The sequence below is a fragment of the Salmo salar genome, chromosome 28, assembly GCF_965601325.2.
Source record: "Salmo salar chromosome 28, fSalSal1, whole genome shotgun sequence".
NCBI lineage: Eukaryota > Metazoa > Chordata > Actinopteri > Salmoniformes > Salmonidae > Salmo > Salmo salar.
The window spans coordinates 2,838,593-2,853,424 of NC_138318.1; the positions used below are offsets into that span (position 1 = coordinate 2,838,593).

The following is a 14,832-nucleotide window of genomic DNA, read 5'->3' on the forward strand; positions in this document are numbered from 1 at the left end:
GGGTACGTTTTTTATCCGGCCGTGAAAATACTGCCCCCTACCCTAGAGAGGTTAACTAAATATATTTTGTATTTTGTTAATTTTACCATGTGTGTGTGACTGTAAAAGAGTGCCACCAACTGATAGGGATGCCAGTTTAGAGGACGTAAATGACCGGTAGGAGACAGATGTACGGAACACACGTTTATTACCACACGCCAAACAAGGAGGATAGACAACTGCAATTGTTGTAGTCATAGTGTATAGTGGTTTTGTGGTCATTCACGCACTGGACTGCCTAACAGACATGGTGGTAGCTTGGGTCCAGTGGTGAGTTGTGTTGAGGTGGTGCAGGTGGTGAGTTCTTCTGATCTGTTGTCTCTGCACCCCTGTGTCCAACTAAAGAACTGGCAGGAAAAGGGGTCTGTTACCTCAACTAATAGGGCCTGTGATTGGCTGACCAGGTCAGCTGACTGTGTTCCTTGGCAACCTGGTCCCTAACACAGAGGTGTAAAGTGCCCTATGCCACTGAACAATAGGTCAGGCTGAGGCAGAGGATGGTAGCTTCCTTAGCAGTAAAAGGCTACAAAACGTGTCTCTCCATATCATATCAAATTGAATTGGTCACATACACATATTTAGCAGATGTTATTGTGGGTGTAGCAAAATGCTTGTGTTCCTAGCTCCAACAGTTCAGTAGTATCTAACAAGAATACACACAAATCTAAAAGTAAAAGAATGGAATTAAGAAATATATAAATATTAGATTTAGCAATGTCGGAGTAGCATTGACTAAAATACAGTGGAATAGAATACAGTATATACATATGAGGAATAGAAGAAGACAGAAGAATGCTGTTCATTGACAATAGCTCAGCCAATCACAGGCCCTATTAGTTGAGGTAACAGACCACTTTTCCTGCCAGTTCTCAGCATTTAAACATTGTTTAAACATTATTAAAGTGGCCAGTGATTCCAAGTCTATGTATATGGGGCAGCAGCCTCTAAGGTGCAGGGTTATGTAACCGGGTGGAAGCCGGCTAGTGATGGCTATTTAAAACCTGTTAAGGTATAGGGGGCAGTATTTTCACGGCCGGATGAAAAACGTACCCAAATTAAACTGCCTACTACTCGGGCCCAGAAATTAGAATATGCATATTATTAGTAGATTTGGATAGAAAACACTCTGAAGTTTCTAAAACTGTTTGAATGATGTCTGTGAGTATAACAGAACTCATATGGCAGGCAAAAACCTGAGAAAAATCCAACCAGGAAGTGGGAAATCTGAGGATTGTAGTTCTTCTTTTGAATCCCTATCGAAACTACAGTGTCTGGTCACGTTGCACTTCCTAAGGCTTCCATTGGCTGTCAACAGCCTTCAGAAAGTTTTTTCATCATTCTCCTGTTACTGGGCAGAGAATAGTAGCTCAGTCAATGAGTGGACTGCCTGAGGACAAAGGGCTTGGTGATGCGCGATCCCGCGAGCGCGCCGTTCCTTCTTTTTCTCCTGGAATGAATACGCTATTGTCCGGTTGGAATATTATTGCATTTTTACATAAAAAATACCCTAAAGATTGATTGTAAACAACGTTTGACATGTTTCTACGAACGGTAATGGAACATTTTGACTTTTCGTGCCTCGAATTACGCTCGCGCATTATGCCTTTGGATAGTGACCTGAATGCACGAACAAAACTGAGGTTTTTGGACATAAATATGGATTATTTCGAACAAAAATAACATTTCTTGTGGAAGTAGCAGTCCTGGGAGTACATTCTGACGAAGATCAGCAAAGGTAAGAGAATATTTATAATACTAATTCTGAGTTTAGTTGACCCCAGAACTTGGCGGGTATCTGTATAGCTTGCTTTGATGGCGAGCTATGTACTCAGAATTTTGAAAAATTTGCTTTCTCCGTAAAGCTATTTTAAAATCTGACACAGCGGTTGCATCAAGGAGTAGTGTATCTTTAATTCTTTAAATCATTTGTATGTATTTTGTCAACGTTTATGATGAGTATTTTTGTAAATTGATGTGCTCATTCACCGGAGGTTCTGGTGGGAATACATTATCTGAACATCACGCGCCAATGTAAAATGCTGTTTTTGGATATAAATATGAACTTTATCGAACAAAACATACATGTATTGTGTAACATGATGTCCTAAGAGTGTTATCTGATGAAGATCGTAAAAGGTTAGTGCTTCATTTAGCTGTATTTTGGGGTTTTGTGAGACATCTCCTTGCTTGGAAAATGGTTGTGTGGTTATTTTTGTCTATGTACTCTCCTAACATAATCTAATGTATCTTTTAAAATGGTGTGTATCTTTTAGTGTATCTTTTAAAATGGTGTAAAATAGTGGTATGTTTGAGAAATTTTAATTATTAGATTTTTTATGTTTTGTGTTTCACGCCCTGCTGTTCCATTGGATGTTGGCTAGCGGAACGCCTGTCCTTAACAGGTTTTAACAGTCTGATGGCCTTGACATAGAGGCTGTTCTTCAGTCTCTTGGCCCCAGCTTTGATGCACCTGTACTGACCTCGCCTTCTGGATGATAGCGGGGTGAACAGACCGTGGCTCGGGTGGTTGATGTCCTTGATGATCTTTTTGTCCTTTCTGTGACATCGGATGCTGTAGGTGTCCTGGAGGGCAGGTAGTTTGCCCCCAGTGATGCGTTGGGCAGACCACAGATCACCCTCTGGGCAGATCACCCTCTGAAGAGCCCTGCGGTTGCGGGCGGTGCAGTTGCCATACCAGTCTGTGATACAGCCCGACAGGATGCTCTCAATTGTGCATCTGTAAAAGTTTGTGAGGGTCTTAGATGCCAAGTCAAATTTCTTCAGCCTCCTGAGGTTCCGTTGTGTCTTCTTCACCACACTGTCTATGTGGGTGGACCATTTCAGATTGTCAGTGATATGAATGCAGAGGCACTTGAAGCTTTCCACCTTCTCCACTGCGGTCCTGCCAATATGGATAGGGGCGTGCTGGACCCAGTTGCACAGGGCGGGGTTCAGATCCAGGGCACCAAGCTTAATGATGAACATGGAGGGTACTATGGTGTTGAATGCTGAGCTATAGTCAATGAACAGCATTCTTCTATCTTCTTCTATTCCTCTTGTCCAGATGGGATAGGGCAGTGTGCAGTGCGATGGTGATTGCAAGTTGAAATGGGTCTAGGGTGCCAGGTAAGGTAGAGGTGATATGATCCTTACCTAGCCTCTCAAAGCACTTCATGATGACAGAAGTAATGCTACCACCACACATAGTGCTATCACCACACATAGACAGTGTGGTGATAGTCATTTATCTCAGTTACCTTTGCTTTCTTGGGTACATGAACAATGGTGGACATCTTGAAGCAAGTGGGGACAGCACACTGGGATAGGGAGAGATGAATATGTCCATAAACACTCCAGCCAGCTGGTCTGTGCATGCTCTGAAGACGCGGCTAGGGATGCTGTCTTGCCCGGCAGCCTTACGAGGGTTAACACGCTTAAATGTCTTACTCATGTCGACCATGGAGAAGGGGAGCCCACAGTCCTTGGTAGCGGGACACGTCGATGGCACTGTGTTATCCTCAAAGCGGGCGAAGAAGGTGTTTAGCTTGTCCGGAAGCAAGACGTGGTATGTGCGACGTGGCTGGTTTTCCCTTTGTAGTCTGTGATTGTCTGTAGACCCTGCCACATAAGCCTCGTGTCTGAGCCATTGAATTGCGACACCATTTTGTCTCTGTACTGACGTTTTGCCTGTTTGATTGCCTTACAGAGGGAATAACTACACTGTTTGTATCTGGCCATATTCCCAGTCACCTTGCCATGATTAAATGCGGTGGTTCGCGCTTTCAGTCTTGCACAAATGCTGCCATCTATCCATGGTTTCTGGTTTAGGTAGGTTTAATAGTCACAGTGGATACAACATCTCCTATACACTTCCTTATGAACTCAGTCATTGTATCCATGTATTAGTCTATGTTATTCTCAGAGGCTACCTAGAACATATCCCAGTCCGCGTGATCAAAACATTTTGAAGTATGGATTCTGATTGGTCAGACTGTCACGCCTGCTCAGGCTCCTATGCCTCAGCTGGCTTGCTAGGCTCCCATGCCTCTGCCGGTTCGTTGGAATTTTACACCCAGCTGGCTTGTCCGGCGCCCGTGCCTCGCCTGGCCCGTCATGCTCGACAAGGTGGGACGCTGGGTGGCTAGGGGTACTGTCACGCCTGCTCCTGCTCTTCCCCCCTGGCACTCGAGGGCGCCAGGCTGCCCTGCATTACGCATTCCTGCCACCATCATTAAGCAGACCTGCCTTCCCTCGTCACGCGCATTAGGGATTTATTGGACTCACCTAGACTCAATCACCTGTTTATTACCTCCCTTATATTTGTCAGTTCCCCAGCTGTGTTCCCCGCTGCTGCATTAATTGTCACACGTCTGTGTTTTACCCGGTTCTGACACTGTTCCTGTCCTGTTCCATGTCTGTTCCTCATTAAATGTTGACTCCCCGTACCTGCTTCTCTACTTCAGTGTCGTCCTTACACAGACACGCGTTGACTAGACCTTAGCACGGGTACTTCCAGTTTGAGTTTCTGCCTATAGGAAGGGAGGAGCAAAATGGAGTCGTGATCAGATTTGCCGAAGGGAGGGTGGGGGAGGGCCTTGTAGGCATTTCGAAGTTGAGTAGGAGTGTTCCAATGTTTTTTCAGCGCGAGTACTACAGTCAATGTTTTGGTCGAACTTCGGTAGCATTTTCCTCAAATTTGCTTTGTTAAAATCCCCAGCTACAATTAATGCTCCTCTGGATATGTGGTTTCCAGTTTGCATAAAGTCCAGTGTAGTTCTTTGAGGGCCATCATGGTATCGGCTTGATGGGGAATATACACGGCTGTAACTTTCACCGAAGATAATTCTCTTGGGAGGTAATACGGTCGGCATTTGATTGTGAGGTATTCTAGGATGGGTGAACAAAATCACACTAATTACACTATGAGTAGTTAATCATGAAACATACACCCCCGCCTTTCTTCTTCTCGGAGAGTACTTTATTCCTGTATGCGCAATATACTGAGAGCCCAGCTGGCTGTATGGACGGGGACAGTATATCCCGAGAGAGCCATGTTTCCGTGAAACAGAGTATGTTACAATTCCTGATGTCTCTCTGGAAGGAGATCCTCGCCCTGAGCTCGTCTACTTTATTATCCAGAGACTGAAGATTAGTGAGTAATGTACTCGGAAGTGGTGGATGGTGTGCACGCCTCCTGAGTAGGACTAGAAGTCCAATCCAAATACCTCTTCTCCGCCGGCAGTGTTTTGGAGCAGCCTCTGGAATAAGTTTAATTGCACTGGGAGGTATGAACAGCGGAACCAATTCGGGAAGTCGTATTCCTGGTCGTCATGCTGGTGAGTTACTGCCACTCTGATATCCAAATGTTGTTTCCCTCTGTATGTAATAACACAAAGTATTTTCTGGGCTAATAACGTAAGAAATAACACCCCAAAAAACAATACTGAAAAGTTGCTTAGGAGCTAGAATCAGAGCTTCCGTATCTGTCGGCGCCATGTCTCCCAGGGCTAGAGAGAGGGATAAGAAGAGAGGGTTTTTTGTATATGTGTACATGTCTGTGTGTATGTCTCTTTGGTTGTTCCAGACGGACAGTGGTTCTGCAGTCCCAGGCCCCTCCCTCCACTCTCAGAGGATAGCTCGTGCCAAGTGGGAGTTCCTATTTGGGACCCCCGCTGAGGAGGATGCCAGCAGGGGGGAGAAAAGTGAGAGCATATTTACCACCCATACTCATTACCCATAGAGAAAGATACAGCATTCGCTATATACAGTATTTATCGCTATGACTATGTCTATGGCTCTTTAACTGTATAGAATAGACCAGTGGTATTCAAAGTCAGGGTCGCAACCCCTAGTGGGTTTTCAGGGAACTGCAGTGGGGTCACCAAAATAAAATACTAATATTTAGAGTACAGATTATTGTATGGGACAATATACAAACTTTTTGGAGAAAGATAATAGAAACATTTTATTGTATTGAGTAAATGTATTTATTGGTTTATTTTAATTTCGATAAGAGATGAAAATGCAATGAATTTATGGTTATTTGTTGATGTAAAAATCGAAATGTACCAGTTGTGAGGTTGTGTCATTAGATTTGGGGTAGGGTGGGGTCGAGAGAAGTTCTTGGGAAAAAAATGTTGTCCCCGGTGAAAAAGTTTGAATACCACTGGGGTAGACACTATACTGTACTATGTGAGTCAAGTGACATGAAATTTATCATAACACATGTCAAAACATGCTCAGAGGTCAGTCTTCAGCAACCTTACAACAGCGTTAGGATTAGCATGGCAGCACAGTAATTTTCCGTTCCTTTTCAGTGATATCAACTGCTTCTTCTGTTCCATCATGACAGATACCATCGAGGCCTCGACAGCTCCTCCTAGTGGCCAGTCCAGTGAATCCCCCACCCCCACGCCCCCCATCTCCCTCCCCCTCATCTTGGCTAATCATGAGGTGCAGCACGTGGAGGTGGAGCTGGTGACTCCTCACCCAGCTGTGGCGGGGGCGTCGCCCAAGACGGGCATCATCCGGATGACCCTCAAGTACTCGGAGACGGACCTGGATGCCGTGCCCCTGCGCTGTTACCGTGAGACCGACATCGATGAGGTGCTTTTGGCTGAGCAGGAAGACGCCGACTCAGCATTTGGCAGTAACCGTAGCGTGAAAAGCACGTCGGGTACAGACAGCAGCCCCCTGGGTGTCTGTCCCTATGAGAGCACAAGCGCGGAGGAGGAGGAGGTGGAAGGAGAGGAGGAGGAAGAGGAGCTGGAGGAGGAGGAGGAGGTGGTGAGCTGGGCCTCAGTGAGGATGCAAGGGGACATTAAGAGACAGCAGCAGCAGCAGGTGATTAGTCAGCTGCTGAAGAGGTGAGATGGACATAGACACATAGGCACTTAGAAACACACACGCACAAATGCAACACACACGTGCACGCTCGCACACACACATTCCTAAAAATATACTTTAAAATATGCTTACACACACATAATCATACACACTTATATAATGCAGAGACACAAACACATGCTCACACATTTGAAGTTTGACAGGATTTTTATTACAGACTGCTATGAGTACTATCTATTTCTAGCATCTGTCCTTGCGTATAGAACAAAGGTGCTTTGAATGAAGATAATCAATGTTTCAGTTGGTGTCGTCATTTTTCTCCCACAAGAACACTGGTGAAGCAGGATCTGGCAAGAGCTACAGTAGTATATGAATGTGTGTCTCTTTCCGCTACCTTATGTTGTATGTCTCCTTCTGCTACCTTATATCTTCCTAGCAACCTACTTAACAATAGACCTTTCAAATCAGTTTGATGAAATGTTTTACTTTAGCATTCACAGTTTTCTAAGGTCAAACATTTAGAGTATACAGTGTGCCATACTCAGTCACTACACTAATAATGCAATCTTTCAGCTGAGATCATTTCCAGGGTGACTCACTGAGAATATTAGACTGTACTAAGAGAGTAGGTAGTCTTCCTGTGTCTCATTTGTGGTCTCTCCTCCTTTCCATCTTTCTCTCTCTACCTCTAGGCCGTTGGACAGTTTCTTTGACAACCTCCCGGCCCTCAAGTCACCCGTCCTGGTGTCGGGGCCTCGCCTTGCAGGCACCTCCGACGACAGCTTCAGCCGCCATTTTGAGAGCATCATGGAGTCACACCGCGCCAAGGGCACGTCCTACGGCAGCCTGGACCTGGACAGTGAGGAGCTGCTGACCTCCAGCACACAGACCGTCCTGACCTTTGACCTCCCCACGCTGACCCCAGAGATTCAGGGGGGTCAGATGATCTGTCAGAGCGCCCGGCAGATTGTCAAGCTGAGCTTCGCCCCATTGGCCCACTGCGAGAGGGGGACAAGCCTATCAGATTCCATCGTCACGGTGACGGGAGACTCGGACGCCACGCGTGCCCCCTCCAGCGAAAGGCTGAGTAGTAGCCCGGAAGACACGCCCCTGAGAGGGGGAGGGGGCGGGGCACGGATGCTGGGGAGCAGCTGGTACAGCAACCCCACATTCTCCTTCCCTAGGTCAGTGATGTCATACAGCAGCAACCCCTCCCTCTCTTTCCACAGGTCAGTGTTATCATCATTACTATTCTGATGAAGTACTGTATGAAAGGCCAGACCTGATAGGCTACTGACATACAGTATGAGGTTATTCTTCTAGATGAAGTAAAGCCAAGATAGAATCCCATTCCATACATACAGTATGGTATAATGTGAGATGAAATTAAAAACAAATAACCACTATATTATAGTGTATTGTCTATGTACAATATTAGAGGAAAATGTGGTAAGTGATGATCATATTGTGCGTAGGTTATGTACTGTGCATATATATTGAAAATATACTTTTTTGTGTCATCCCCCAACTTTGAATCAATGTCAGTTTCCAGACACCCCAGTCCCAGGCTTGTCTGCCAGGCAATCACCTGCTGCAGTGCGATTTTGAAGCAGAACTGTTAGTGAAGGTCATTAGGAGGCTGCCTGCCTCACCGTACCGCTGGTTTCCATGGCATTCTGTGTGTGTGTGTGTGTGTGTGTGTGTGTGTGTGTGTGTGTGTGTGTGTGTGTGTGTGTGTGTGTGTGTGTGTGTGATGGCTGGAGCAGGTGACTGGTACTGACTGAGGCAGATGGCTCTGGCAGCACAGCTCTCATCTTCAACCATCCGCTCCTTAAACATCTCAACTACTGATAATATCAAAGTGATTAAGCTAACTGTGCTATTACTGTCAATAACTGCATAGCTGGAACGCACTCTTTACCAATCAGATTGCGTGGCAATATCTATCCGTTATATAAGTATAAATTATTATGTATTATCATATATTAGGATATATTCAAATGCTAGAATATTGTAATTTTATTGTCATTGTAATTTTACATAAATATTCAATATACACTTCTGCTTGTTCATTTAACATTTTTAATCATTCATCAACACCATGATAACAGAATTATGCTAGGGGTTTGGAACCCAGCACCATCTGGTAGGTTTTGTGGTTACTGTAGAGAGGAACTGAGGTGCTGATGAGGAAGAGAGGAGAGCCTTGTTGTTTGAGTGTCTGTAATTGTGTTTGACAGCACTGAGACACTGTCACCTTGTGGTACAGACCACTAGATGGTGATAAAGGACCATGTTGTAGGTTGTGGTTAAAACTGTCTGAACATACTTCATATATTGTATTTTACCCCCTTTTTCTCTCCAATTTCAATCTTGTCTCATTACTGCAACTCCCCAACGGGCTCGGGAGACAAAGGTCGAGTCATGCGTCCTCCTGAAACATGACCTGCCAAGCCGCACTTCTTAACACCTGCCCACTTAACCCGGAAGCCAGCCGCACCAATGTGTCAGAGGAAACACCGTTCAACTGACGACCGGGGTCAGCCTGCAGGCGCCCGGCCCGCCACAAGGAGTCGCTAGAGTGCGATAAAGCCCCCGGCCAAACACTCCCCTAACCTGGACGACGCTGGGCCAATTGTGCGCCACCCTATGGGACTCCCGATTACGTCCGGTTGCGATACAGCCCGGAATCACTGCAATGCAGTGATTGGACCGCTGCGCCACTCGGGAGGCCCCAACATACAGGTTTTTTATAGCTGAACGTGTGGACCATGTATGGTGTCTACTATAAGTGATCTTTTTTGGAGAAAATAGTATTATATTTGCATTCTTCAGTTAACATGGCAGAATTATGTTTATTGTTCAAGATTGACATTTTAGTCATTTGGCAGATGCTCTTATCAAGAGCGATTTACAGTAGTGAGGGCATACATTTTCATACTGGTCCCCCGTGGGAATCGAACCCACAACCCTGGCATTGGAAACACCATGCTCTACCAACTGAACCACACAAGGTAGTAGTGACTGGTCAAGTTAGTGGGTGTGTGTGTCTGTGCGTGCAGGTGCGTGCCGGGTGCATACGCTTCTGTGCATGCGTGCGTGTGCGTGTGTTAGTGTGGTACGCGGGTCACCCACACCCGGCAGAAATTGCTAATAACCCATCGCAACCGCCCGATGATACACTGAGTGTACAAAACATTAGGAACACCTTGCTAATATTGAGTTGCACCCCCTTTTGCCCTCACAGCAGCCTCAATTCATCGGGGCATGGACTACAAGGTGTCAAAAGCAATCCACAGGGATGCTGGCCCTAGTTGACTCCAATGCTTTCTACAGTTCTGTCAAGTTGTCTATGTCTTTGGTTGGTGGACCGTTCTTGACACGGGAAACTGTTGAGAGTGAACACCCAGCAGCATTGCAGTTCTTGACACACTCAAACCGGTGCGCCTGGCACTTACCACCATACCTCATTCAAAGGCACTTAAATCTTTTGTCTTGCCCATTCACCCTCTGAATCCTTCTTTAACCTATCTCATCCCCTTCATGTTCCCCTGAGTGAAAACGTTTGTGAACCCCTAGTCTATATCATGGAAAGAGCAGGTGTTCCTAATGTTTTATACTCATGTACTGTATGTGCTAAAGTGAAAATCTCAGGCCCGCACCCTAATCTGCTAATATAGAAAATGCACAGTTGGCTACAGTCAGAGATGATGGAACGATTTAGATATGTTTCTGCTTATAATTTGACGTTTTGGTAGGCTATTTGTTAGTCAACTTGTCTATAATTAGATACAGTACAAGCAGCTTCTCTTCCGTCATTATATGTTGCCTTAGAAGACTAAATAAACCCTTGCTCTTCAGAAAAATGTCATAAATCGATAGAATGAATCTAGATGGGATCTGTACATTTTTCTCTGTCATCTCTGCTTCTTTCAGGGGTCAAAGATGTTTAGGGACTCAACCTGGTCTCAGAGATTTTCAGATGATTCTGTACGTAAATCCGAGACACTCCATTTAGTATGATATGTTATGTTTCGTATGGTATGTATTCATTTGTGGAAGTCCATTACCCATTTTGTAGGATATATTACGACTCTGCAAAACATGCAATATGTTCCGAATTTGTTAAATGTACAATATGTTCAGAATTTCCAAAACGTATCATATGTTATCAATTCTAGCTAGGTGGCTAACGTTATCTAGCTCGCTAACGTTAGCTAGGCTAAGGGTTAGGGTTAAGTTTAGAAGTTAGGGTAAAGGATTAAGGATTAGGGTTAGGGGAAGGGTTAGCTAAAAGGGTTAAGGTTAGGGTTAGCTAGCATGCTAAGAATACTGAATAAAAATATAAAGTGTAAAGTGTTGGTAAAGTGAATCTCACCAGAGAAATCATCAGAGCGAGGGAAACAGCATGCCTCTGTCTCAGTATGTGTAGTCCATGTATCTGATGCTGTCTGGAACAAAAGAGTATGACATGTTGCCGCAGTAGCATTTGATTGATTGATGCCACCAATCAGCATTGAGCTGAGCTCAACTGTGGGCTGTCCTGGCACAGAAAAACGCCACCCCAAGGGAGGCCAGTTTGGATTTGGCTTCACACCATCAAATCACATCCTGAGCAAAATGTCATCATTGTCAGAAAAACGTGTCTGTTTCTGGTCTGCTTGTGTTCATGTCCTGTAGTAGCTAGCTTGCTCAATTTGTCCGTTCCTAAGCCATGGATGGGGATTTGTACTTGTGGTTTTGACTTAATTCTCTGTACAAGCCAATGATTATGACAGCGATTATCTAACTTTAAACTAATATATTGTGCCACTGCCCCAAGGCGATTGAAGTTCAATATGTAGCCTAGATGTAGCCTAGTAGGCTCACGTTAACTAGCTAGCTAACTTAACTGGTTCATTGTTGCCTATGCAAGGAAGTTAGTCTTTTAAGTGTTTTAGCTAGGTAGCCTATGAAAACAAAAACTTAAAGGGTACAGGGCCACAGACTGTTTTGCCAACATGAAAGAGAAGAGGTCAGGATTGGCGTTTAACTAGTCTACAAGTAGGGCGAGTCCCCCCCCAAAAATGTTTTACTTGTGCGCGCACATAAGCACGCACGCACACACACAGAAATTAGTACCATGGACAGCCACATGATATTTAGCAACATTGATTGGACTAAGTAGTTTTTGGTATCTTTAAGTTTTTCACTGTATTAAACTAAGCATGTGTAACCTTATTGATTCAATGATGTTTAAATGTTTAAGTTGAAATGGTGCTGGAATAACGGAGGCAGTGCTCCTGTTGTCTTTGTGCCGACTGCTGTAACTCCATGCTTCTAAATCAGTAGTTGTTTAGTAAACTGTTGAAAACATTAACTTGCTTGACCATGCTGCAGATCACATAACTGTTTGTTACATGCAATATTTGCTTTGTGAACTTCACAGGACAGATGTTGCTCTCCGGTTTTGTGATCAAATCAAATTGTATTTGTCTCATGTGCCGAATACAACAGGTGTAGACCTTACAGTGAAATGCTTACTTACAAGCCCTTAACCAACAATGCAGTTTTAAGAAAAATACCTAAAAAAAAGAAGAAATAAAAGTAACAAATAATTAAGAGCAACAGTAAAATAACAATAGCGAGGCTATATACAGGGGGTACCGGTACAGAGTCAATGTGCGGGGCACTGGTTAGTCGAGGTAATATATACATGTAGATAGAATTATTAAATTACTTATGCAAAGATAATAACAGAGAGTAGCAGCAGCGTAAAAAGAGGGGGAGTAGAAGCTGTTTAGAAGCCTCTTGGACCAAGACTTGGCGCTCCGGTATCGCTTGCCGTGCAGTAGCAGAGAGAACAGTCTATGACTAGGGTGGCTTTTGTCTTTGACAATTTTTAGGGCCTTCCTCTGACACCTCCAGGTAAAGAGGTCCTGGATGGCAGGAAGTTTGGCCCCAGTGATGTACCCTCTGTAGTGCCTTGCGGTCGGAGGCCGAGCAGCTGCCATACCAGGCAGTGATGCAACCAGTCAGGATGCTCTCGATGGTTCAGCTTTAGAACCTTTTGAGGATCTGAGGACCCATGCCAAATCTTTTCAGTCTCCTAAGGGGGAATAGGTTTTGTTGTGCCATCTTCACAACTGTCTTGGTGAGCTTGGACCATGTTAGTTTGTCGGTGATGTGGAACCAAGGAAGCTCTCAACTACACTACAGCCCCGTCATGAGAATGGGGGCATGCTCGGTACTCCTTTTCCTGTAGTCCACAATCATCTCCTTAGTCTTGATCACGTTAAGGGAGATGTTGGTGTCCTGGCACCACACGGCCAGGTCTCTGACCTCCTCCCTATATGCTGTCTTGTCGTTGTTGGTGAGTGAACAGGGAGTACAGGAAGGGACTGGGCCCCCGTGTTGAGGATCAGCGTGGCGGCTATGTTGTTACCTACACTTACCACCTAGGGGCGGCCCGTCAGGAAGTCCTGAGACGTCATGGCTTCAGTTCATTTCAGGAGAAAGTTGACAATGGTAGTGGAGTGGAGTAGTCATCACCTCTTAATCATGGAACATCAGGGGACATAGCTGTAAATACAAATAGCAGATACATTCCATTACAGCTGCGCCAACGTAGGTTTGGACGAGTTTCTCTATGAAGTTATACTCAGACATCTCAAAAATCATAAAGTCAAACACAGACTGCACATCTCACCCACTTGACACATCAAAGTATCTATTGTTTGTACAGATGAACGTGGTACCTTCAGGTGTTTGGAAATTGCTCCCAAGGATGAACCAGACTTGTGGAGGTCTACAATTTTTTTTTCTGAGGTCTTGGCTGATTTCTTTTGATTTTCCCATAATGTCAAGCAAAGATGCACTGAGTTTGAAGATAGGCTTGAAATACATCCACACATACACCTCCAATTGACTCAAATTATGTCAATTAGCCTATCAGAAGCTTCTAAAGCCATGACGTCATTTTCTGGAATTTTCCAGAAAATTAAAGGCACAGTCAACTTAGTGTATGTAAACTTCTGACCCACTGGAATTGTGATACAGTGAATTAATTATAAGTGAAATAATCTGTCTGTAAACAATTGTTGGAAAAATGTCCTAACTGACTTGCCAAAACTATAGTTTGTTAACAAGAAATTTGTGGAGTGGTTGAAAACACGTTTTTAGTGACATATGAGCCTAAGTGTATGTAAACTTCCGACTTCAACTGTATGTACTGTCATTTACATTTAAATGTAAATTAAATAAATGTAATGTACTGTCAATGTGGGGACGACGTCATCGATGCACTTATTGATGAAGCCAGTGACTGATGTGGTGTACTCCTCAATGCCATCGGAAAAATCGCGGGAACATATTACAGTCTGTGCTAGCAAAACAATCCTATAGCTAGCATCTGCTTTCTTATTGACCGAGTCACTGGTGCGTCCTACTTTAATTTTAGCTTGTAAGCAGGAATCAGGAGGATATAATTTTGTGATGAAACAAACGTATGTGGAGTTGAATTTATTCCGGCACTGTGTGACTGTTGTCTTTTTGCTGTCACTGCCTTATTGTATATCACGGTGGCATATGAACGAATGGGTTATAGAGCAAACAATGCAATTATCACAACATAGGTTGTAATATAGCTTTTTTACTGGCTTGGCTTCCCCAGTGATGTTACCCACACACCGTTACTGACTATTCTATGTGTCTGTTAAATATTTACATTGTGCTGGTATTGAAAATACTGCAGAGGGCTTGTCCACTCCATAATGTGATAACAGTTGGAATTTCACTCTTTGACATCCCCCCCCTCCCTCACATCTCCCGAGAGGCGAAGTGGTCTAAGGCACTGCATCTCAGTGCAAGATGCGTCACTGCAGTCCCTGGTTGAAGTCCAGGCTGCATCAAATCCGGCCGTGATTGGGAGTCCAATAGGGCGGCGCACAATTGGTCCAGCGTCGTCCG

The 14,832-nt window shown here is 44.5% G+C and overlaps 1 protein-coding gene across 2 annotated transcripts in view; it reads left to right on the top strand.

Moving 5' to 3' along the window:
- The window catches only part of LOC106589263 (uncharacterized), a 116,625-nt gene that overhangs the window by 40,449 nt on the left and 61,344 nt on the right, over positions 1-14,832 (top strand). Inside the window, exons 3-5 of one of the 2 annotated variants that reach the window (XM_014178990.3) lie at positions 5,624-5,741; positions 6,392-6,905; positions 7,578-8,114. In XM_014178990.3, the coding sequence (XP_014034465.3) occupies positions 5,624-5,741; positions 6,392-6,905; positions 7,578-8,114 (1,169 nt within the window). The remainder of the gene's footprint in view (positions 1-5,623; positions 5,742-6,391; positions 6,906-7,577; positions 8,115-14,832) is intronic. The other variant, XM_014178988.3, reaches the window with a different exon arrangement.